General features: G+C 38.2%; 1 protein-coding gene across 2 annotated transcripts in view; it reads left to right on the top strand.

Annotated features, from left to right (window-relative positions):
• The window catches only part of ulk4 (unc-51 like kinase 4), a 138,315-nt gene that overhangs the window by 17,254 nt on the left and 93,603 nt on the right, over positions 1-27,458 (top strand). For both annotated transcript variants that reach the window (XM_056763081.1, XM_056763082.1), the window contains exons 18-21: positions 1,498-1,605; positions 7,163-7,246; positions 21,809-21,970; positions 22,175-22,357. In XM_056763081.1, coding sequence (XP_056619059.1) covers positions 1,498-1,605; positions 7,163-7,246; positions 21,809-21,970; positions 22,175-22,357 — 537 coding nt within the window. The remainder of the gene's footprint in view (positions 1-1,497; positions 1,606-7,162; positions 7,247-21,808; positions 21,971-22,174; positions 22,358-27,458) is intronic.

Here is a 27,458-nt window from a genome sequence, read left to right as displayed (position 1 = left end):
TGTTTGTTTCTTCCTGTGTAACGGGAATGATCCCTGCGTGTCTCTCTCTGCCAAGAGTCATCAAACATAGCCGCCAACATCTGTTTCCTGCAAAGTCATCACTTATGAGACTTTAACAGTCACGGGGCCACAGTGCAACAGAGGGTTGATTTGCATAGCACCCTACTGAGAGAACGACTGCAGAGAGAAGCACATATACAGAGTCATCTGAGCACTCAGAGAGAAGCACATATACAGAGTCATCTGAGCACTCAGAGAAGATGATAAAATGCTAATGGAAAGACCAGAGCTCTGTGAATGCATGTGTCCTTGCCATGAAGTTCAATAAAACTTTTCGGAATCTTCTTATGGATGTCTTGAATGTTTTAAGAGCGGTTGGAGGTCTGAGTGCAGTTTGTTTTTAATCCACTGTGTTGGACGAGGGCAGGGCGATATAAACTCTGATGCTGTATCTTGATATCTTTCCAATTTTGACAAAGATATATCTCGATCGTTTTTCTTGTGCTCCAAAAAAGCATGATTTCAACAGAACATTTTAAATGTTTAGTACTAAAGAAAATACACCACTTACTGTTTTTTTTAAAGGGCTCAAATGGTTCGAATACGTGTTTTTCTGTGTCTTTGGTATGTTATACGTTGCCCATGCATGTATAAGACACTTATAATTGCAAATATAAAGTGCCGGAACAAAACACGAATACTCACCCAGACCTGCCTGAAAAAGCCTTGTGTAACCACACCCCCACAAATCTACATCAGTATGATTTGACTAAGACCGCCCAAATGTGTACGCAAGTAAGGTTTGAACCTTAAATTGTGTATACACATTACATTACATCCAAAACAAACTATGTTATTTGTTTAAGGCGTTCCACATGAACCCTTTAAATGAACACAAATACATCTTCAGAATACAGATTGTGCCTTCATTTTGGTGACAAATTCATCATTCATATCTGCGTCTCACTTACTCTGAGAAATTTTGATTTTACATTTTTTGCGCTGCTTGAGATGTAAAGGAAGGGTGAAAAGTCACCATGAAATCAAAACAGACAAATCTTATTTTTAATGGAATATCGTAATGTTTATTACACATGTTTTTTTATTTATTTAAAACAAATATGCACGTACCTGCAAACTAATAACTATTCGGCGAAACTCGCCGTTTTGAATCAGAATATGCTATTCTTGTGAATCTTGTCCGAAGAGTTTATTTTGGAGCGTGAGGGGAGTTGGTGATTTTTAAAATGTACGTCCTCGGGTGCAATATTTTGAAATGTAAAACACAGAAACAGGGAACCTCATAGTGTTGCGTCAGGCAATCTGTCTTCATGCGTCAGGAAGAGCGCAGAATTTCTTTTTTAACTCAAAAGTATTCTTTGTCTGCTTGACTTCACATAAAATAGTATTGTGCTCAACAAGCCTTTGCAACACGTTTTAACTGCATACTGGATATAGTTTATGAACTAAAAAATGTATAATGTATGTGTTTCTCAGGCAGTGGCCATGTTCACAGAGCTGCTCCGAGAGAACTTCAGGAGCAGCAAACTGAAGCAGTGCTTGATTCCACCACTAGGGGAGCTGCTGTATCTCATCGCTACACAGGTAAAACAAAGCTGAAATTGAAATCATCTTCTGAAAGATATCACAAATAAAATTTAACAATGAACACCTGCAAGACTAGATTTAATGTGCAAGTATATGTTGTTCTGAACATTTTCCACATTTACTTCTAACGATTTTGAGGAATGGTTTTAAGTTTAAGGTTTCTGGGTAAGGGCTTGGTTAAATACTGTATAGGGTATAACTTCATCAGTGTAATGAGACATTAAGTGTAAGTACTTTAAATAATTAAAATGCACCAACATTTATGCAGTATGCATAAAATAAGTCAATTGTATCAAATGGTGAAATACATGGTTAAGCAGTGTTGGAAAGAGCACTGGAAATTTGTTCTTAAGTACAGTTACATTTGAATTTGTACTCGATTACAAGTAAAAGTACTGTTGTTAAAAAAGTAATTGAGTTAAAGTAAAAATTACTCTTTTCTGAAAAACAGTACTAGTTACTTGTTACTTTCTAGCCAGTGTTATTTAATGAATTATGAACAATTATTAATGATCATTTAATCAAATTTGGAGATTTTTGTAGAAAATAGCTTCTTTTAACAAAACACATCTTTACATTTATGGGTAAAGTATATAATGGGATACAAATCTGACAAAGTAACCACTTAATGTGTTGAACACACAAACTTTTTATGGATGTACTGTTTTATATATCTGTCTGTCTATCATGTCTATCGAGAAATTAATAAATAAGAGGCCAAAATAATTAAAACATTTAAAATGAAAACATTTGTAACCAAAATTGCGTTGGATTAGCATTGAAAGGAGATATCTAAATCTTGTGATTCGGTTCCTAAGACGTGTTTATATCATCAGGAGGTGCAGGGATTGTGTTGCCTGTTTGAACTTTTTAACACAAGAATGAATGACCAAGCGCTTTCACGTAAAGAATTTATTTCCTGTTCTACTGTAGAAACAATAACATATACACCTTGAATAGGAACAACAATCTGGTGTTTACCTGTTATTTTTTCTGTATTTAATATTGCTGTCTTTAATATCCAAGTGCCTGTTTCTCCTAACCTATTAGTCTATGCTCGTGAGTCGTGACTCGTGTGTAGCTCTACAAAGCAGATGCCTTTTCGGTCCAAAATCTATTGATCTATTGGTAAAATCAGGCTGATATATTAAAGCCGATAAATTATGAATAATTTCTTCTGGTCGATCCACTTCAGCTGCACACTGCTCACAGTTTAAATCCAGTACAGAACTCTCTTTCTGTCATGATTATTCACTTGCTATTTAGCAAAACACTGTTGATGTAGGTACAGTAGATACATCTTCATTTGTTCTTTATATATGGTTTGAGCAAAAGCTTAGAAATTTGTTTTTTGTCAGAACTGATTCAGAACGAAAACCATAATGAAGATCTTTTTTGGATCCATGTGTGCTGCACCCTTCCTGAAGATGTGTTATGGCGCCCCCCAATGTATAACAGTGAAAACATTAATTGCCATAAATTTATGTCAATGTCAAGGGAGCATCGTCTCAAATGACTGCAAATTCCGATAATTGTTGCAAAAGAGTTCATAACAAAGCTAATATATAGATAAATGCTGAACTTTCTCGATGGCTGCTAGAGGGATTAGCCACTGCATTACAATATTTACATTTACATTTAGGCATTTGGCAGACGCTTTTATCCAAAGCGACTTACATTGCTTTATCTTATACATTTTACTTAGGTATTTGCAATCCCCTGGGATCGAACCCACTACCTTGCGTTGTTAATGCAGTCCTCTTACCACTGAGCTACAGGAAAGCTTCAATATAGTCCTGGGATCTCCGTGTTCATCGGCCCAAAATCTTTGACCCTTGATAGCAGACAAGCCAATTTGCTTCGCATACGTGTCTCGCAGGCAATATTTGTCCTCACGAGTATTCCATGACATTTATAAACCTCCCTCATGAGGAGTGTTACACACAACCACTCAGGCCTCATTAACCCGACATGGGGACCACCTCATAACAGATGCCGTTTAGGCCTGTCATGCGTAACCCCTGACAGCGATTTAGCAGTGGAAAGATGACTGAAATTTTACAGCAGTGTTGTTTTTTAGAAATGTGCATTTACTCATAATTCTCAGGCAGCACAACACCTGCAGTCAGTCCCGCTTACACTGTATTTGTCAGCTATAACACATGGCTTTGATAAAAGTGTGTGTTCAGGGATTTTCAACATCACACATTTACAGCTTCCTGTGAATGAGGTCTAAAGGTGTAATGAAGCGCAGCCTCACGAGTCCATAAAGCGTCATGTTACCTCATCACACAAACAACGTGATAAGACCAGTTTTCTCAGGACAAATACTGTTTTAGAGGCTGTTCACAATTACGATGTTTATCTACAAACCAGTCCTGTGTTCTAGACATCTTGAGGTCGCCCTAATCTGATGGCTTTATCGACATAAGGGAGGGAGCCGTGTATCACCGATAACATGCTTTATTGGCTTGTGTACTTGTGTATGTGTGTGTCTCTTTCCGCTGTGTTTGTCCGGGCTATGGAGCACAACAACATACCCAGCTTTTATTGATCATATTAGCTGTGAGAGCAGGGGGACGCTCTGGCCTTGATTGGTCTTAACTAATGTCTTTTCTCTACCCCCAATTCTGGTGATGTAAGTAGTAGGTGTGTTGACAGTATGAATGTCAATAAGAGTTTCATTGGAAAACTGTAGATGTGATCTTTATAGAGAGCATAGGAGGAGCATAATGAATGGGTGGGATAATAGCTAAGCCACTAACTCTATTGATTTTCTTTAGTTTGTTCCTGAATAGAATGTATTTGGGTTCTTTTAATTTGCATATATCATTTTAATACTTCAGAAAATCTATCAAAAATCTGCTTAAAAGAAACCTGTTTTCACAAGTTTACGTAATAAACCGGCTGTGCAGAAAACTGTGTTCACACGGAAGTTTGACACTTGCCGGGTTTCTTGTGTACAGTGACGTCATCGTCGATTGTATTAGTAATTAAAAATGCAGCGGGAAAACGCTCAGTCGCTGTATTTTTATAACTCTTCTCATGTCCGCAGTACCTGCATACACAACAATAGTTCTTCATTTTGACGTTTCTACATTAATTGCATGATTCGTGAACAGACTTTTATACATTATTTTATTAATACATCCGTTTGGGACTTTTACTGAACATGAAAAAAACTGAGAGAAAACCGGTAAAGGAGTTTACATGCAGTGCAAAATCGTAATAATTATCTAAAAACTACCTCTGCCGATCGGTTCGGCAACCGTGTTTCATGCATTCTGACTTCTTACAATGTTAAAGGTGCTGTCTTCTCATGCTTAACATGGTCAACTTGTCAACAAACGAGTGTGGCTTATTACGTTGTATTTCTGTGCTATGTTTTCGGAAACAATCGTAAAATTGTATCTATCTTTTATAAATGTGATCAAACTACATACTCTTTGAAGATATGAAGTATGCAATACTACTCTATAGGTACTCAAAATTAATACGAGACTGGCAGAAACCCTTGTGTGTTACGCCCGCTTTAAGGCCGTTTATGACCTTTCCCCAATTAAAGAAAACCGTTTTATGCGTTTACATGACCTTACATATATCAGCTTATGAAGCATGAAGACTGTGCAATTAAACGCGCTTATTGACTACCATGGTAGGAAAAAATACAATAAGGTCTCCTAGAACTGTCTTAAAATATCAAATTTTGTGTTTAATGGAACAAAAAAAATATGATCCAATAGTTTTTCCTACTACGGTAGTCAATGATTTCCCAGTAATGTCAGTTGCTAGCATTTTTTTCCAAATAGGAACTATCCCTTTAAGATTTAAAGAGCAGAAAGACATAAATAAATTGGTTAAATCTTGCCTTCAAAAGTAGCGCTGCAGCCACTGGAGGTGGAGTTTTCCCTTTTCCCTGCTGCTATCCCATAAAAATACATTTTGTGTATACATAGGCTTGGAAAAATATTGAGAAGTTCTCTGGTAAAGCTTAATGCTCACTCATGGGTTTCATTCAGCTGCTTACAAATTACACGGTCGAAATGTACAAATTAAAAATTGATTTGTCATTGACTGATATTAAGGTTTGATATGATGTGATTGTGGATAAATTTGAGTGAAAAATGTGTCATTTTATGATTATACACATGTGTATATTATAAGATTAATGTTCTTGGTGTATTTAATTGGCTAGTGTTATGTGTAATGTAACAGAAGCAACATTTCTACATTTACATTTATAAATTTGGCAGATGCTTTTATCCAAAACAATTTACAGTACAGTGCATTCTATTATACATTTGTATCTGAGTATGTGCAATCCCTGTGATCGAACACATGAACTTGGCGTTTGCGAACACATTGCTCTAACCACTGAGCTACAGGAAAGCTATTTACCCATATAAAAATGAAAATATAACCATGTATTCAAAAAGGATTTATGGGTAGGTGGTGCAACTGTCCATACAAATAAATAAATTAAGACAACATATAAAATGTATATTTTTTTAATAAAAATGGTACCTTATTTTATTCAATCCCCTTCCCATGAACCAATTTCACGAATATCATTGGTTTTAATACAGGTTCATACTTAATACATTCTTTACAAATGTTTGTCGCTGATGGAAAAATAAATGTACGTCTTTCGAGAGTTTTCTTTTCTTTAGCGTTATTTGAATCGTATCTGTAAACATACAGTTAAGTTAACTCTAGTTTGTGTCAACTATCTTAAACTGTAGTGCTTTTCACACTTTTTAACATGTATTTTTATGTCTAATACTTAAAGGAACAGTTCACCCAAATATGAAGATTCTGTCATCATTTACTCACCCTTGAGTTGTTCCAAGTCTTTAGAATTTTTTTTTTCTGCTGTACACCAAATAAGATATTTTGAAGAATGTAGGAAAGCAACAGTTCTTGGACACTTTTGACTACCATTGTCATTTTTCCCACTATGGTAGTCAATGGTGGCCAAGAACTGTTTGGTTACAAACATTCTTCCAAATATCTTTCTCTCCGTGCATCAGCTCACAGAAATTTATACTGATTTGGAACAACTCTAGAGTGAGCAGAAGATGACACAATCTAGAATTTTGGTGAACTGTCCGTTTACAACGAGAATCCTATCAATATTTAAAATCTCATTCATATTTTTTCTTTTAAATACAGGTTATATTTGTGTAATGCAGTTACATTTGGGCAGTGTAAAATCAGGCCTTCACCAGTTTTAGGGCCTCAAGTTGCTGTTGATGTTCACAATGAACCTCAGCACTGTTCTGAACACAACCAACAGAGGTTAAATGAGACGAGAATCTTGTTTCACGGCGTTCGTCGCTTCCCCCTTTAATTGACACAATCTTTCTTCACGACTGTACCTACCTGAACCACCGAGTCCTCTTATTTACCCATGCAGGACTTTATTTATTTAGCCTCATTATGACGGTTGCTGCATTTTGCTGCTTTTAATTGTTCCCCCAATGAGTCACTGTAATAGTTTTCTCTCTGTAACTCAGGCACACACGCACTCACAAGTACTTTCTTTCCCCTGCAGGAAGAGAAGAAAGAGCGCCCAGGAGGATTGTGGGTCGTTCCTGCTGCCGCCTACACCGTGTTAATGAGGTGCCTTCGGGAAGGGGTAAGACTACTACACTGTCCTCGCAGAGTCTGTGTAAGCGCGCATATCGTGCGTGTACGCGGATAAGTGCGCACAGGGGCGGGGGGATCGGTCTGATAACGAACACCCCCCAACCCTTGTAGGCATTATTCGGCAACCGCGAGTCAAGGGCGCTCTGTACGCTCGCTTGTCAGTCAGCGCGCTCGCCCTCTCTCACTTACTCACCTGCAGCAGAAAGACTCACGTAACCGCACCTCGGGTTGTCTCAGTAGCAATTAACCACGCTGGCCTGCATCGTAAGATTGGAATCCATCTGCATGGAGACAGACATGAAACTGATCAGCTCCAGTCTGAACAGACTGTGTTTACTGTGAGCGTTCACTTCCGCCGGGGACAGGGCACCACACAGACTCCCTCATTATTCCTTTATTAGCAGGGGAACATCAACCATTAAGAAGACAATTTAGAGCGAAGGCACAGCTTGCCTAGCTCATCTGCAGCATCGAAAAAAGTATTGTGAGAGGAAAGTAAAGTCTGGTAGATGTTGTGTGGCTGGTCATCTGCCAAGAATTGGCATAAAGTTGTGCCCTCCAGTGAATGGGGCCCAATTTTAGCTTTCGGCTTTTTTTGCTTATGCAGCATTTGAGTTTTTTGTCTCATCACTTTTTTCGCCGGTGGACACATTTATATTCTCAGCTGGTTGAAGTTGCTCTATCTTAAGTTCATCTGTTTTGCTTGAACTTTCATGGTCTGCTCAAATTCGTATTTTAGAAATGAGAGCTTGTGATGATCTGTAACTGTTCATCAACTGGGGAAGAGATCGGTCTTGTGTGGAGAGGCAAACTCGGCATGGTATGACGGTGGTGATGGGACAGCCTGAAAGCACCTGCTCCAGTAGGGAATCATCGCTGCAGGGCAGGAGGGCAGGTCTAATGTGCTTGTTTCATGACAGCCCAGAAATCATATGGCGAAAGTGTTTTAGGTTTGAGATATTGGTCAACACGAAGCTGTGTCAGCTGTTTTTCTGAGAAAACAGGTGTAGGGTGGGACTTGATTATATACATGTATTTGTTTGAGAAAGTGGGTTTTGCACACCATAAATGAGCCATAATGCATTACCTAAAACAATGTCTGCATGCCTTTGACTTTTAGATTTAATAGAAAAGTTAAGATGGGGGTGGAAATTGACTCATAAGGTGCACTTTAAATCCGCAGCAATATCTCATTTCCATAATGACCAACACAAATTAGCGCAGGGTTTAGATGGATAGTTATCCAAAAATGAAAATTCTGTCATGAATTACTAATCCTCAGGTTGTTTCAAACCTCTATACATTTCTTCGTTTGTTGTACACAAAGATATTTGTAAATATGCTAGCAACTGAGACTTCTGGGGCACCATTGACTACCATAGTAGACTATGACTATGACTATATAATTGACTACTACAATAAATATTTTATGTATTTTGTTCTTTTGAACACAACAGAAGATATTTTAAAGAATTAAGGAAAACAAACAGTTGTGGTGCACCTTTGAATACCATTTTTTTGACTACCCCAGAAATCTCAGTTACTAACATTCTTTTGAAAATATTTTTTGTGTGTGCGTGTTCAACAGAACAAAGAGATTTAATACAGGTTTGGAACTACTTGAGGTTGAGAAATCAATGACAAAAGTTTCATTTTTGAGTGTGGAGTATCCCTTAAAGACTTTTTTTAAGGCTTTTTCTATAAATGAATCCTACTAACTTTCTTTAACTTTCTGGTTCTTCTCGTTATTTGTGTAACATATGTATATATATATATATATATATGTATATTGTGTAACATATTTAATGTGAGCAGTCAAATGTGTGGGCTTGCAGGTGTGGGCAGTGTCCAAAATTAACTTTTTGGGGGGCATTTTGAGGATATTTCTCCCAAAAATAGCATCATTTATGCACCCTAATTCCAAACCTGAAATCTCTTGAAAGTCAATGGAGGCCAACGTTCTTTAGAATAATTTCCTTTGTTTTGCAGAAGTAGTCAAGTTTTATTTTCATACAGGTTAAACAGGAAGTTATACAGGTTTGAAATGACGGTTGAGTAAATAAAATTAATCCCATTTTTGAGTGAACTATGCCAATAGATTACTTAATCAAATTTGTACAGTATTTTTTCATTAAAGTAAAACATTTTGAATACTTTACGTCAGCAAAGTAATTTTTTGCAACTATTTATTTAAAATTTGGTCAAGCATTATTTTGCACCCAGCATGTTTGTACGAGTCTCAATCATTCTGTTGAGTGTTTGCCGTGTTTCACGTATATAGAAGTATGCTGTGTTCTACGTTATTCTGCACAGAGACAAAAAAGAAGCGCAGAATCTTCACATGCACTGCTAAACTATAAACCTCAACAGGAGACAGAAACAAACTGGAGAAGAAAAGAGTGAACCTTTCTTCTAGGATACACAACTCATAAGCAGTCAAGTTTCTCGCAGTAATAAGCGCAGTAATCGACAGAAAGATGCTCCTCCAGCACTCTTACTCCTTGCTCTCTCTCGCTCGCTCTCTTTTTCTTCCCAGCAGCACTGCCACCAGCCTGTGCAGTTGATCACTTTCTTTAAAGCAGGTCTAGACTGACAGCGACATGATTCAAGCAGAGGCAACGGCCAGATGCCACAGCGCCTTCCTGATGCCTCCGCTCCCACAACATGCTAATTACACCCGGCCGGCGGAACGGCACAGTTTTTGGAGAGCGATGAAAGAAACTGGAGCTAATTTAATTCGGCTGATTCCACAGCATTAGCATCATGCTTTCTTAGCCATTGAACGAGTACAGTAATAAATCGGTGTGTGTGTTTTTGGAGGCTGATGTAGGCAGTAATTGTAATGCCTCACTGTGCTGACCTGCTTGAGAACCTCTGCTGATTCAGAGAGAGCTGAGCTCAGGAAACAAGACATCAGAAATAGGGAGAGAGAGGGAGAGCTAGAGCGGGAGGGAATTAGAGGAGCAGGAGAAGAAAGGCCAGGAGGTGATGGTGGGAGAAGGTTGGGGGAGGGGGGAAGTGCCTAACACACACGAAGAAGATGAGAGTAAGAGAGCCAGCCGGAGAATATTGTGTGCTCAATCGAGAGTGAGAATGCTCTTAATTCAGAAAGACAGCCAGAGCTGCATGCAGACAGGTTTTCAGGTCAGACTGCAGCTGGAGGAGCTGTGTGTGTGTGTGTGTGTGCGTGTGCGCATGTGTGTGTACGTGTACGTGGATGATGAAAGGGTTGTGCTCACTGTAAGTAGCGTGTAGCAGAGCCTTGGGCTGTAACTGGGCATCACACTACTCCTCCATTAAATATTTATTACACACACACATTGTGCATATTCCATCCCCTCTCTATTAGCTCTGCCTGTAATGCTTCTTTATAGAGCACACTGACCCTTATATGACTCTCTATATGAACGGCTGCGAGGACTGTGATGCAGTTTATACCAATGTGTTTTCGCCTCTGATCTCCTTCCCTCCGTAATCAAACACACTCAACAGACGCACGTTCCCCCTGCGCGTTTAGCCAAGCGGCTGTGCTGAATCAGTCATGAACACACATTCGGTATGCATCACCCTTGGGCCCGCCACCGCGAAACATCGTTGAACGGTCTGATCGTAAAGGCTAGGTGACTTTCTTACTGAAGGCTGTCGATGTGATCCGGATTCAGAATATTTTTCTAGCTGGTCTCACACAACCTCTTACAGACGACACACTTCAGCAGTCCTATGATTGGTTGCGTTCTACAGGATTTCCGGGAAACGTTCTTTACTGGTCTTTTTGTCAGCAATTTTGAAACGTCCAAAGGCCATCTGACTGACATGTAAAGCAACCAGGGGGTACATTTTGGCCAAGGCCCATAGGCTGAGCGGCTTTACTGGTGTTATGGAGTGGCACTCCAAGTATTAAAAGTTGATAAATCAATTTTGAGAAAATTAAGGCCTTTTTAAATTATTAAAAAGTATTAAATGCCATTTTCAAGGTTATTAAATCGTGTATTATCTTTTCATATTTGTCCAAAGAGGTCATATGCTAAAGTTTGCCTAAATATAATCATTGCGTAGGCTTCTAGTGGGAGGTTCACTTTGTTAAACAAAATCGTTGACTAATGGGAAAAGCAAGTTTTCGTTCAAATGGTTATATTTCAAACAGTTGGATGATATTCTCTGGGAATAACTGTGAGGGGTATCAACACTCTCCGGTCCCATATGCTAAGTGCTAGCCACAAAGCTGGTTTCTCTTTCTAATAAATCTTGCATTGGGTTAGCCACTCAAAAAATGATATTTTTCTTCATTCCCACCCTTCTGAATTATATCGCATGAATAAGGAGTTATCAAAAAAGTTTAGTTGTGCTTTCTTACAATCAGTATACAGTAAATGTAGATTAAAGAGTCGCCAATGTCACTGGTTAAAACTGGAAGTGACGAGGAGATGAGTTCTTAAAATGTATGAAAAGAGTCTTTAAAAAGATCTTAATAAGTATTACATTCTGGTCCATGATTCCTGTATATACCCTGCCAGTATAAATACAGCAGCGTTTTTAAACATTTTCACCAAATTTTAATGGCTCACAGTATTTTCTGTAAAGAATATCTGCACATACCAAAATGTCCAATGAAGAACATAGTCTCTGCTTTTAAACAAAAGAAACCGTATTCTTCTATCTTTATTTGTTCTCTTTTTATCATTCCTTAGATGTGGTTAGGTTTCTTCAAAAATGCATCACTTAGATTATTTTGTCAAAGATTCCGCCCAGATTACACTCAGAACAATCATTAAAACTGATAAGAAATACACATTCTAGGTTCTGGGATTCTGTACTTTTTCCCAAAGGTGTGTAACATCGCCACCTGCTGTACAACAGTACAAACACAGATTGCAGTAGTAACTCGTCTTTGGCGGTGAACCATTTTTTTAAATGACAAGATAACTCGTCAATGGTGGTGAAAGAGTTAAGTAACAATTACATTTTTTTGTCAGTGTCTAAACACATTAATAATCAGGTTAAAACGGGTCTGTGGCAACATAGTAACCCAACTCAAAGTCGTTCATTGACCGCACAAGCGCAGAAATCATTACATGGCGCGTTCCATTTCGAAGTGATCATCCCTATGCCCTACCCTCTTCGAAGTGTAAGCTCTGAAGGGAAAAAACTAAATTGTCCGTTCAAAATTCACTTTGCAAAAGGAGCAATAAATACAGTTGTGTGTTTATTTAATTTCAGTGAATAAACAGCACAACCACAAACTTCTCAAACAGTCATGAACTCAATAAAGGGGGTTGTCAAATATGCACGTGCATATGTATGGTGATGTGTGCATTTTGTAAGTAGATCAGTGATGTATAAATTGCTTGTTTCTCCCCCTGCAAAATCATAATTGACCCTATTTGTTTTCTTAAAGGAGACGTATTCCGGAAAATTCACTCTTGTAAGGTGTTTGAACACTAAAATGTGTCCGTAGTGTGTGTAAAAACTAGCCTTTAATAGTAAACGTCCACTTGCTCCTTATAATCCACATAATCCAGTCTCTTCCAACAAGCGGTTTCGGATTCTCCCCTACATTGACGTCATTTTAAGGAAAACCCTGGCCACAACAGGCAATGACCTGCCCTATTAGCATAAATACAACCCTGAATTAGAAGAACTTGTTAGTAGCGTTTGTATGATTGTACGATGTCTGTGCCAAAGAGTCATTAGTGTTTTGAGATGAACCAATGAGCATAAAAGTCTTCATAGACCATCTGACTCACTGAGGACATTACATTTTATTTTTGAAGGACATTTTTAATTCTGCTGTGAAAGCTGTTCCTTGTAATACACTGATATAGAGTGTTTTCATACCTCCAAAAAAACCTTCAAAGTCCTGCTTGCAAATGTCTCTTGGCCCATCTGCTTGTTTTATTATCCATCTAGGCTCTGAACTGATAAAGCAGAACTGACGCGATTGTTATTACTATTTGTGGAACCGGTCTGATGCTCAACTGGAACCGATCTGTGTTACGTCCCGCATATTTAAGAGGAGCGTTTCTTAACTCACAGTATACACTACAGTCTCCCAGACTTACGGAATTCGACATCAATATTTGAAAAATGATGGGAAAAGAATCAATGACTGGCCTTGTGGGATTTCGTTACAAAGATAAAGGTTAGGATCGTGGTTTTCCGATAATTTTACAGCTCGTCATATATGTAGATTAGCATTTTTTGTTGTTTGCCTATTACACCTTATTGAGCGTTTGGACCCGGAAACGGTATTTGACCTTCCATACTGGCAGACTAAACAACCGAATAAGAGCCCTAGAAACCATTAAGTATAGAAAGTCCAAACTTGATTGGACAGTCATAAATCCAACACATTAATTCTTTTATCACCACAATATGTGGTGTTATAATGGGCAAACGTACACATACTGCACAGCCGCAGAGAAAACCATTCAACATTTTTATTTAATTAATTTAATCACCATTCTAGATGTATTGTGGTCATTCCAGTCCAGTGTGTGTTGGATTTCAACAATATCAAACCTCAGGAATTACGTAAAATCATCCAACAGCAATGTGAAAAACTGACAGCTAGACACATGAAAACTGATACAAAAATCGAGGTTATCACATAAATCAGATAGTTTGGGGACTTTTCCTGAATATATTTACAAATATTAGTGTTGTATTGCTTAAACGTGAATATTAAAGGGGTCATATGGCATGAATATGTGTGTTATAAGTTGTCCACAACCAATGAGCCCCCCCACTCCCCACAAACATCTACCCAGCAACCTCCAATCAGGGCCACTGAATGCAGCTATAACTTCAAACGGCTGTCATGTGAGGTAAATTTAGCATTAAAAACCATTTTATCACCTGTCAGTACAATTGCTTGGAAACATGATGTTCTGAATATGGCAAGAGGCATTACATTTCCCTCACACTCTTTCAGTATTCGACCAATCACTACGCACTAGTGACCTGGCCAATCATAGCACACCTCACTTTTTAGAGCGATGAGCTGTGTAAAAAAATCAGCGTGTTACAGAGAGGCGGAGCAAAGAGGAGATACAAACAAGCACGGTGTGTGGAAAATACAGCGTTTTTTAACCTTAAATCGTATATACACATCGCATTACATCTAAAATAATGCGAAATTTTTGTTTTAGCCGTGTCTTCTGACCCCTTTAAATTATTTTCTGTGCCGTTTTTGAGGTCTAAAAAAAAAAAAGCATCTTTTCTGTTATTTTCACCTGTTTTCTGCAAATAAATGCATATAGAAAAAATATTTTTACTTGACATTTGGTAGACAAATTGTTAGTAGTTCACAGAATAAAAATAAATGATGGTTTTACCTAAAAGCATACCTATAAATAGTAAAATTTAAAGACAGAAAAACTGATTTTGAAATTGTCTTTAAATTTTTCTGTAGCTTTTATTGAAAACTCCTTAAGTTCAACAAAATGTATTGAAATAATACGTTACATGTGTTTAAAATCTATATCTATTGTTGAGATTACTGCGTTCCTCCTTCTTGACTGCATTCCAAATCTTCCAATCCAATTCTACCTAAGTAAGTCCCACCCTTCATTTTTGTTTTGTTATATTTGTTAATATTTGTTCTCTCTGAAATAGGTAGAATTACATAAGTAAAATGGGTCGCGAGTGCCGTTTCATCTTGACTTTAATCAGCATCCTCCATCCTCAGTCTCGACCAGCTAGGGTTTTTTGATTGGGAGAGCCCACATTAAGCAGAATAAAAGAATGTTTATGGGCCGGGACTGAAAGGATTGATGCTGAGAGAGAGAGAGAAAGAGCTCAAACAGTGAGATCACACTAATGAAAGGCCTCTAGCCGAGGCAATTTACATAGTCCTTTATACAGGGCCAGGTGTGCAGCTCCTTCAAACAGACGCACGTGTTGTTAGAAGCCACACAGAGATGACCTCTGTACGCTTTACGTAACATGTCTCTCTCACGAACATGCACAAAGAAATCCAACAAAAGTGTGTTTAGCTATAAAAAAACACCTGTACTTCCTTACGAAAAATGTAAATTATTTAAAAAATGAGTCCAATCAGCATAATTTAGCATAAATTCACTCTTTTAACTGTTTTCCAGATGGTCACAAAATGCCAGTGACACTTAGCAAGCACGAGTAATTATTGCCATCTCAGCTTTAAGCTTAATTGTTATTAATATTCAATGTTAAAAAAAACTAAAGCTGCGATTTGGTATGAAACCTATGTTGGGCGAAGAAATAATTGACAAACTTACATTGAACACCGGACTTCATCCTTATATAAGGATCTGAATATAATACATTTTTGGGGATAGGCCAGCAACCACCCAATTCACGCATCATCATGCCCGTTTTGTACAGAACAAAAGTTGAGACAATAAATCTGTAAATTACGTAATTCCGCTTTCAAGATCTTCACTTTTTTGCACGTCTCCGCTTTCGCTTTCCGCACATCGACTTTTCCGCGAATGCAGACTAGTTTAGGTTTGACCTCCGGTTACCGTATCGAGTTACTGACTGCTGATGTTGCGAGAGAGAATTTGGGAGAAATACATAAATTCAGTAAAGTTTGGCTTGAGAATGGCCCGAGGCAAGAATCGAGCTGGGAAGCTCAGCAGAGGTGTGTGAGGGAGAGAGAGAAGGAGGCAGAGATTGGAGGACAGATCTCTGGTGAGAAGCTGTCCTCACCCCGTAGCCCCTGTAAGTCTGACACTGTGTGGGTTTGGGAGGCAGCCGCTAGTTTATATATAAACATATACCGGAATAAGTCCTATGTGCAACGCGTCAGGCAGAGCTCATGGCATAGATGAGCGGCGGGATTTGGGCAAGGCATCCGTGTCCAAGCCTGACAGTTTACCAGCAACGAGTAGTTTATCTAAAAATGTTACATGATGCTATACGGCCCTAGCCAATCAGAACATATTTTTTGAGGTAAGAAAGGCTTAAAGCATTCTCGTCACTTTTTTTTATCATTTGGCTTAGCTACATTGTTATTGATGTTTTTAGTTAGTTAGTATGGCAAAAGAACCAGACTGTGTGCCCCATATACCTTTACATCGTGTACTATTTGAAGGAACAGCCTTTTTTGTGACACCATATCATTAAGTGCACTTTTTTAATCCCATGATGCACTGTATTAACATGTGCAATACAGCTGATATACATTCATCGGTTTGCCACTACGCATTCACTGCAAGGCTCAGGGCAAATTGCCTGGCCTCAGCAGAAGATGGTGCCTGAAGCCATTCCAGCACACTCTTCCATACTTGATAATATACCGTCGTCGCTGTCATACTGAAACCATGTTTCTCCAAAACTGCCACTTTACAGGAAATGACAAAAACATGTAGTCATACCAAAAATAATTCAGCCGCCAGATATAATTTTTTTTTTTTAACTAGTGGGCGCAGGGAACTGTAGTTCATTTTGTAAGTGAGGATGTCAAAATAAAGTAAACTGTGACATAGTATACGCCCAAATTTTCATACAGTGGAATACCAGTAAAATGTATACAAATTTGGGACCACATTTTTAAGATACTTCGTCTGTTTAAAGAAAAAGAAAAACAGGTCAGAGTAAAATGAAGCATTGCTTGGTAATTGGTTGCCCTAAATTGGTTTTATTATTCTGTACTTAAATTAGACCGCTGACAGCTATTCAACCTAATCCATTACGTACCTTTCTAATAAAGTTATCTGACATTATTATGATGACTTTGTTCTGTCACAGTTAAAAAGGGTCATATGGCGTGAATACGTGTTTTTCTGTGTCTTTGGTGTGTTATAAGTTGCCCATACATGTATTAGACATGTAAAATGTCGGAACAAAAGATGCATTCTATCTAAAAGCGAAAGCTTACCCAGGCCAGACCTGCCTGAAACGCCTCGTGTAACCACACCCCCACGTTGTATGATTTGACATAGATTGCCCAAATGTATATGCAAGAACCTGTTAGTACAATCGCTTTGGAACCAGATGTTCTAAATATGGTAAGTGGCGTTACATTTCCGTCACACGCTTGCAGTATTCGACCAATCACTACGCACTGGTTAACTGGCCAATAATAGCACACCTCGCTTTTCGGAGCGATGAGCTTTGTAAAAAATCTGAGCGTTGCAGAGAGGCGGGGCAAAGAGGAGATACAAACATGCACGGTATGTGGCAAATACAGCGCTTTGAGCCTCAAATCGGGTATACACATTGCATTAAAGCTAAAACCATAATATTTGTTTTAGCTGTGTCATATGACCCCTTTTGCATTTTTTTTATTTGCGAATAGTTACGTGATAGAAAAAGAAATGTAAAAGGTGTGTCTGAATAAATTTCGACTATTTATTTTCAGCAATTACACAGAGTTGTCAATGTACCAGTATGTACCATACTTTCTTTTCAAAAATATTACATTTAAACAGCTAATAATGCTGTATGAACATTTTCAAGTAAATCAATTTTCATAAATCCCTTTTCCATAAGGTACATCTTATAATCAGGGCTGTCTTATGTCCAGAACAATACAGTACTTTTATAGTATGCGAGTTAAGACGCTGTGTTATTGTTTGAAGTCGCACACTTGCTTTTAATAGTGAAGAAACCTATGAATGAAATAGGCGGCCATTTTGGACAAAGCAACAGCGCAACGTTTTGGGAGTGAATATTGCTATTTAAGGGCAAAAATAAATATTCTAAAAATAAAGTTTGGGTGTCCCAGTGACAATTCTTCAAGCATCCCTCCTCCTCCCCAACTCCTCATGGTTAATCGTATTCTTCCTCTGTGCAGTTCTGTTATAACAAGGATTGCGTTGGGAGCTCGAGCTGAGCCTTGGGTTCAAGTCCCCTTTGAGGACAGCAAGTCAAGTTTGTTTACCTTTAACTATAAGGATTTAATAGACAGGCGAACTTGTGAAATAATTGTGTGCGTAAAAATGCAAAACTCACTTATAGGAAATCACTACGCTGCCTTTTAAGAGAGCTTTTTAAGTGTGTTTTTTGTTTAGCTAGTGAAGAATTTTAATATTTTTAACAATTTCATTCCTTGGTTTGTGAAGTGCTGTTTGCACTCCTATAAATACATGAAACTTGTGTTTACTCTACAGTCTCACTATTAAGTAAAAGAATAACAACCATATTTAGCTGGAGTGTGAACGTAACCTCCAGTCCCTTCAGGAGTTGCTCGTGTATTCTGTACACAGAGCAAACAGTAATATAGTAAACAAAGATTCACTTTAGGGGATTGTCACTTTAATAACCTAACCGTGTGTACATGGCCTCTGTGGTCTGGAAGGTTTAGTTTTGGTAATTTGGAGTTTCTGTGGTGAGAAGAGCCTACAAAGCACTCTCCTCCACCGCAGTCAGATGATCCCTGAAGCGCCTCTCTCACACCTCTGTGTAAAGAGACTCGATGTGTGTATTCTAAAAAGCACAAACCTGCCTAAAATGGAGCGTATTTGTCCTGTGGAATTGAAATTCTTATTGAGCTACCTGAGGCTGATAGATTTTAGTTCTATGCTTTTTCGACCAGGCTAGTGCTACAAGAAAAGACACCACTCTGTATCTCCCTCGCCTCTCGCACCCTGTAGCAGCTGTCAGTCATTTCCCCTGTTCTGGCGAGTTCATTACCTAAAGCCTCCGTGAAGCCAGACCACCAGACTCCGGCACAAAGAGATACGGCAGAGCCAGGGACTCTGGAGGAGCCACTGTGTTATTTGTATTTCGTCAGAATATTCAACTTTTTGCCTCCAAGATACAGTATGTGTATTAATGCACCTCTTCCACGGACTAAGCTGAACTTTCTTTTAGCTTTGAGACAGGGGTCTAGGAACTACATTACAGTGAAGACATCCATATTGCATAGCAGCAGTGCACAGTGTAACTGTGCCTCTAAGATATGCCCAGCATCTTCATTTGTTATTTTCCTCACTCGACTCGGTGCGTCTACCATTTGTTGAACGCTGTTAAATGTTTAATCTCCAGCAGATTCGGTTGCAGAGAGACACGCTCAAGGACAAGGGTCCGGGCACAAAAAAAAGATGCCCATAAACTACACATCGGCCTTCGTTATCCGAGAGCCAGATTTGCTTCGGTATGAATGTCAAGGAGATGATTTCACTGAAGTTTGGAGGGAGTTGAGGGACTATTAGGTCATGATGTAATTGCGTGAAATTCGTTCAGGCCTGTGTGTGCCCCTTACAAGTTTTTATAATGGAATCACGAACGCACGTTTCAGAGGAACACTTTACTCTGCAAAGCTATTCTTTGGATTTGTTTAAACGTACATGTTTTTTAAGCATAGATGCTTTTGAAGTCAACATGAAACGGCATATGCGAACCATTTTACTTAAAGATAGGATATTCAATGAGAAAAAAGGTAGAACAGGAATCTTTTTCAGACAAATGGATCAGATCTCGATAAATGGATGCTATGTAAGAGAATGGAACGGTACAATCTGGAAAGATTTGATGATTTAATAACTTAATTAATATTGTTTTTAATTAAACAATATTAATTGTAAAAAATGATCATACACCTCTGGTTAGATTCACAAAACACACTTGCACCTCAGTCACCCCAAAGAACCTCTGAAGAAGTACTAGCAGGCTTTTGACTGTCGAGCCAGAAGTGCGTGCCAGGGCCAGTCGCGCTTCCACAGTCACTTCTGGGCTTGATCGTGTCGAGCCGGGGCTTACTCGGGGCCAACGTCCAGGGTTTTTTGGCCTGACGCAAATCTTGGGCCAAATCGAGCCAGATGAGGCTTGAGGAGTGGTTAGGGTGAAAGGCAGAGATGATCTGAGTCAGATGGATCCGTGGCAGCGGCAAGACACGCATTTTACTTTATAATGATTAACAAATAACTGCATATTAAACTCCAAACAGAGAATTGCAAGCATTGATGTAAACTTACATTCAAAAAGAGAATTACTATTTGCTATTAGCCTATCTTAGAGGCTAGTGGGACATTATAAATAGTGAAAATTAATACAAACGGAGGTTAATTTATGGATTTATAAAAAATGTCATTCTTAATGGTCACGTATGCAATAATGATAAGGCTGTTTATTCAAAGCTTGCGATCTGCTGTGTTCACAGTCACTAAAATGAATGAAGATGACCTACTGCTGATGCTTTCGTTGTCATTCCTCGAATGTCTTTTCTCCTGAACATGACAGCAAAGGCTAGATGCTCTCTCTGAAGGGTTAGCCCGTGTTACTGTTGTGAGATATTGTAAGTACCCAGCCGAAGAAAATATATATAACTCGAGCCTAATGGTTTTGGGATATTTTACTGAAAAATTGTTACAAACTGCAGTTTAAACAACTGATTGTAGGGCACAAAGCAAAAGTACACCGAAAAATTATTTCAAATGATTTATTTGTAGATATGAATAGTTTGGTTTCAAAATGAGAATTCCGTTTTTAAAATGTTTCAAAAATCATGTTTTTTTTATTGTGCAATACAAATAATATCCATCAAACTGCAGTTGGTTTGTTTTGATTTAAGCCACAATAACTCAAAAATCACAGCTAACCAAGACAATAGTAACATGATAACATAATAAAAAACATTTATCTCATATTGGATCCAAACTCTTCATATATACTCTTTATATAAGCGGGTTTGCGTGACATGTGGTCCGGAGAGGCGTGTTTAGACCAGCGCTGCCGTGCTACTGGCATGACAGTGAATAAGCAACTTGATTTTGGCCTCACATCTAGAAGCCCGAGGCTACAGGCTCGGCCTGGGTCAATGAAAGCCCTGGCTCGCCCTGACCCGACAGTCGATAGCCGGCTACTGAAGCACCAAGATATGGTGCTATATATTGCAATAAAAGTGGTTCTTTGCTTGTCGTCATAGGGAAACCACTTTTAGTGCTATGTTTTACAATATCTTTGTGCTTCTGTGATTCTTAAAGAATCTTCAGAGGTTCTTTGGGGTGACCGAGGAGCTATATAGCACTTCACTCGTCCCACAGAACCAATGAAGCACCAAAATATGGTTCTACATAGCACTCAAAGTGGTTCCTATATGATTACGAGCCAAGAAGCACTTTTAGAGTTATATAACACAATTTGTGCATTATTAAGAAGAAAATTCTGATTAACTGTCATATTTTGGATTCCCGAAAAGACTTATTCAGACAGTTCTTACATTTATTTCTCAAGATTGATTTATATGTCAATTTATTTTTATAAAAAAAATTGAGAAGTTTTTAAGAAAATATTCTTTCGGTTCTTACAAACGTCCTGTAATTTAACTTAAGAAGAATCATATATTTTGACTTAAGAACAGTTTTGTGAATCTGACCCCTTATTCTTAATACTGTATGTAAGGAGCAAGGCAGGACGAGTGCCGTGAGGGAACAAGCCGGGGCCGGTGACGCGAGTGATCATGAGTGTCAGCTGCACGCTGCGACGGTCCCGCATCTCTCACGGAGGAGATCGGAAGCATAGAAGGGGGAGCAACAGGAGTTTACGATGAGAGAGGACCAGGCCTGGACTTTGTTTTATTTTTTGTCAAGTGCTCCTTTTTGAATCAAGTGATATTTATCTTTTTCAGGAGGAGGTAGTGGTGAATCACATGGCTGCCAAAACCATAGAGAACGTGTGCAGTCGTGAATCTCAGTGTGGCCAGGGATTCATCACTGCAGAGGTGGGGCCTGCACTCTATTACCTGTTCACACACTCCACCGTGGATGCACTCCGAGTCAGCGCTATATCTGTGAGTATCACGCAAATAGATGGTGTATGCAGTTTAACACAGAATCTAATATTACATTATTTGGGATTCCCTTTTATATCATAGATGTTTTCCGTTTTCAATTACTCACTTAAGTTCTTTATCAACAAAAGTTTTATAAAAAAGTTGCAGCATCAAAGGTCCTGTCGCACTCACCTGCTGTCTTCCCTCCATCTGCCCTCTCAGGCTCTTTGTAAAATAACGCGGCACTTTGCTGGGGCCTTCCAGAGCGTGATTGACCAGGTGGGATTACCCAGCATTCTCAGCTGCCTTGTGTCGGGGATCAGCCGCGTCCAACAGCATATGCTCACTATGTTCGCTGCAATGCTGGCATCAGGAGCTCATTCCCACAGACTTGTACAGGACAGGGTATGTAAACACTTCATATTGTTTTAAAATCAGGCATGTGTTGATCAGGTAGAGGTAGTTCATACTGAGGTTTCGGAGCGTCCACAAGCAAATATTTTTAAAACAGGGTTTATGATGTATCGATGTAAATCCAGTGTGTACGGTCCTGAATAAATAAAGGACATAACATCATTAATATTTAAACATATAAAAATAAGGTTTAGGGATTTGACAGAGGTGCATTATTTATAGTTTTATGAAATATACATTCAACACAGACATTTTTATGTATTTAAATATTGAAGATCTTATATACTTAATTATTTATGTCTTCGTGTAATGTATGTACGGTACATATGTGTATTTATATAAACTTTCAGAAAACAATCATATCATATTCCCTTTTAGTAAAACCCTCAAAAAGTTGGGAAAACATAAATGTGAGTCAGAAAAGATTTCTGAGTTAGGTCAGAGTAATAAAACATATCTACATTACAACTGTCCTGAGAACAGAGTTTTGTACACCCTGTCTATAGAAACACAAAGGACATTGTTCAGATTTTACACAGTCAACTTTACACAATCTGCTCTGTAGCTCTATTTCAGACTTTTAACTGCTCCTCTGTGTTTTCTTTACTCTCTCTTTATTTCGCACTTAAAGCTTCTTTCCCTTGTTTTGATGTCTGTTTTCCCATTAATTTGATTAGAAAATAATGTGATGGGACAATCTAAAAGGAGAACTTAAGCAATCACATTTTAAAAAAAATCCATAAATGCAAATAAAACGCATTTTCAGATAACATCAGGACATGTGGTCTTTAGGACTATTTGCGGCAATGCAGAGACAACAAAAAATATCTAAAAAGATAATGTCAGGCATCCTTTCCAAGCCATTTTTACTAGGGGTGTTATGGTCCTCGGTATAAAAATAAACTGCACCATTCTCCACCAACGGTTCGGCATGCACTTGGCCGCGGCTAATCTTAAAGGTTTAATGAACTGGCCTTGTTTATTGTTTTATACTGTTATATGAGGTCTACTTATGACGTTTGCGTGGTTTTTACATAAAAAAACATCAAAATCAATAAGTAATAGGCTATTTTCTACCCAAGTTTTGAGACCAGCTCTGCAAACGCTATGTCTTAATTGGCGTGTCGCATTGAAGACTTTATAAGTAAACACCCACCGCTTTGATTGTATAACAGTTTGTGTAGTTGGAGGCTTCTTTGGTTAGAGACGTAACGTTAGGTTACACATTACCACCATTGACAGTTTACGCATGGCATTAGTATTATCTGGAGACCTCCTGTGATTTATAAATGACCTCCCCACATCAGTATTTCATGTGACGCATTCACACGGGATTATTTTACTCAAATTTACTGATGTGATGGCAAGGCTTTGTCTATAGTTTGTATAGCCTATAGTTGTATTGCATTTAATGATATATGACCGTACCTGTCAGCATTTGAGACCAGTGATCCCGAACCGGACAAAAGATCACCGCGATCGCGGGTCACAAATGTTACGCGAGTTTCCGTTGATAAAAAAACAAACGGGAGACTCCCGGTAACTTTTGGATATCACCCAGCACCCGAAATAATACCAAAACACTTCAAAACAGCCTCCATCATTCACAAACTGTGTATAAAACCTTGAGAAATTATATGTGAGCTCACCAAATCACAGAGATGGCGATTCGCACTGACTTAAGATCACAGACAACCTCTGCAAGTATTAAAAAAAAGTATTAAATGAGGTCTGAATAGTGCTCAGGACACATCAAGCGATCTCTAACAAAGCATAGTGACGCATAGTACAAAAATGTTTTACTCACATAAGATTGCTTCGCCATTCCTATCGGATCCAATTGAAACTCCACAAATTCAGTTACGACCTGTGCCTTTTTCATGAAGGAATCCTCAGAGAAATGAAATGAGTAAACGCTCCATGTTTTTCCCACATTAGCTGGAACATCTTTAAAAATACGGACCAGTGGGCAGGGCTAGAGAAGTAGTCGTTGATATTTTTCTATGGAGGCGGCGTTCAACCTATCAATGTCGACATCGATTGGGGCATTCCAGAACCTGCCGTTCGCTGTTCCTGGTTTCAATAACAGATGTAATCTCAGTAACAAGGGCGATTTCAGTTGTGAACACCTTTAGTTTAAAAGTCTGATGATGCATTTATAATATGGTTCGTTAAAAATTATAATGCGTAAAACAGACTGACAAAGTTCAGCTTATGTATGTTTGTCGACGGATACACATTTAATACCTACAACAAATCAAATAACGTAAACAAATTTCAATAGGATTGACATATGCTGTAATATGTGACCATAGACAACAAAACCATTTTATGAGTCAATTTTTCGAAATTAAGATTTTTACATAATCTGAAAGCTGAATAAATAAGATTTCTATTGATGCATGAGTTGTTCTAATAGGACAATATAAAACAAGTTAAATATTGAAAAAATCACCTTTAAAGTTGTTAATCAGGGGCACTGTGGCAGGCCATCCACTTACAAAAACACAGTTTTTATATATTTAAGATTGGAAATTTATAAAATATCTACATGGAACATGTTCTTTACTTAATATCCTAATGATTTTGGGCATAAAATAAAAATCGTTAATTTGACCCATATAGTATATTTTTGTCTTTTTCTAAAAAAGATCCTGTGCTACATAAGGTTTTGTGTTCAAGGGTCACATATGACCAGTCATTAATGCTATGATCATCCGGGTGTTGTGGGCGACCTGAAAAGCACATGTTACTGTTTAAACTAAACTCATTCAAGCATTGACAATTTAAACATTTAAGTGGAAGACGATGCACAAGCAAACTCACTTGCGCGTTGTGAGAAGATCCGAAGCGCGCACAAGGAAAGTCTCCGACATGGTGCAAATATTGAGTTGTCTTTGAAGTATTGCGCTTAACAGACTAATTCACACACGAAGTAGGTCAACATGCCCCTCTTGTCGAGTATCTTAACAAACATAGTAGGATATATCTTAAGTGAATGGACGAAACAGACGAAAAACGGCGCATGTGTACAGCATCAGTGTACTGGATAATATTCCTGCTGTCTGTTAAAAGTCAAGAAAGTCCCTCACTGCTTGTGATTCAATAGCTTCTGTAACTTAAATTATGATTCATCTTTATTTCATTTATCTATATTTTTCTAAAACATATTCTAAAATCTATATTTTATTATTTTGATCCATTTCTATACCTTAAAAGGTATATATAGTGTCTGTATGTATAGTTTCTTCTTTGCTCTGTTGTTTTATTGGTGTTCTGTTATATGTTACTGATTATTTGTTCTTATTTTTATTTGTCAGTAGTCCCTTTTCCCTGAACATGGCACATATCGAACCGCAAGTAATTTGAACCATTGCACAGCTAATTTTTACAGTTCACAAGCCTTACATTTATGAGGACTTTATCACATAAAATCTTACATTAGGATCACATTGCATTGCATTACATTACATTGACTTCCTTTAATTTAAATATATAAACTTTTTAAATCCATAATCCATCTCCACACACCGATGACTTTCTAAAAAGTGTCATAAGTGTGTTTTCTGATTGCAATAAACCATCAGGGTCATTTGGAATAAAGTAAAACAAATCTTTTTTTATGTAGATGTTTGTGTTGACACACTGATCCAGTGCCATGCAGAAAGCTTGACACACAGTGTTTGACCTCATCGGGTGTTATAGTACTGTTTAGTACAATCAGACACCTTTAACATTTCTCACATTAACACAGTTTATTTATCATGTTAAGAACACGGTAAAGAGGTATGAGAAGAACATTAAGGTAAACTGTGTCAGAACAAATTAATCTTGATAATATCAGATAACGTTGATAGAAAGGTATAGAATGGATTAGATTGAACAACTGTCAGTGGTTAAATTTACGTACAAAATTAGATAATACTAATTTTGGACAACCAATGACCAAGCAATGCTTCATTTTGTTCAGTCTCTGGTGTAAAAAGATTGCACTAGCGACTCAAGAAAAAAACACTTAAAGGGATATTTCGGAGGCTAAACTAAATTTCCCCATGTGTTACTCACCCTCAAGGAATCCTGACTAAATATGACTTTCTTCTTGAAGAATAATGAAGTCGAAGCTATAATACCACGTATCATTTTACTTCAAAGCGGTAGAATGGGAGTGAACGGGTGTTGATTTTTTGATGCTCCAAAAGGTGCATCCATCGATCAAAGAGCCGCTAGACACAGCTCTGTGGACTTAACAAAGGTCTTTTGAAGCGAATCGATGCGTTTGTTTAAGAGAAATATCCACATTGACAGCGCTACAAACGTTAATGTCTAGCTTCCGTTATGCCCCTGCTGCACGTGAACTAGATTTCATTTTGTTTTGTTCCACAGTTTACTTTATTTTGTTATCCTCAATTAGGCTACATAAATTAACTACAGTGTCCTGCACCCACTAGAAAAAAATAGCAGAAATGATATGTGGGCTCTGAATAATTTTTCATTTAACTGTATATGGTGCATTGTTTTTTACATTCTTTATGTTAAAACGTTCAGGCTTTTTTTGACTGCGGCACACACGTTTTGTGCTCTGTACACACTGTGCTCTCTCATTCTGTCGCACAAGATTGACAGCCTGCAACGTTCATAGTACTGCCAGCTCTTCATCGGACAACAATTTTAAGATTGGACCATTTTTGTTCATCCCAGCAGATATACGCATCCTAAAACCCCTGCGCTGACAGACGCTGTAACTTTCTGTCACTCGCATTCACTCGTCACACCTGCAGAAACATGTCAGAGGAGGTGCATTCTCAACCTTGACTTCTGGTGCTGGAACTTTATCTTCTTAAAGGGAGAGATCACCCAAAAATTTCTCACCATCTTGACATTTCAAATCTTTATGACTTTCTTTCTTATATAGAACACAAAAGAAGATATTTTGAAGAATGTTGGTATCAGCAGCTCTCCTCTAACTCATGTTAATGGTTCATAAGGGAGAGTAATTCAAATTCTGTCATCATTTTTTAGCCCTTGTGTCATTCAAACGAGTATATAACACATACAAAATAAAAGTCCCTACAATGGAAATCAATGAGGGCCA

The sequence above is a fragment of the Triplophysa dalaica genome, chromosome 12 (genome assembly GCF_015846415.1).
Source record: "Triplophysa dalaica isolate WHDGS20190420 chromosome 12, ASM1584641v1, whole genome shotgun sequence".
Classification (NCBI taxonomy): Eukaryota; Metazoa; Chordata; class Actinopteri; order Cypriniformes; family Nemacheilidae; genus Triplophysa; species Triplophysa dalaica.
This window is presented reverse-complemented; position numbering and strand designations above follow the sequence as displayed.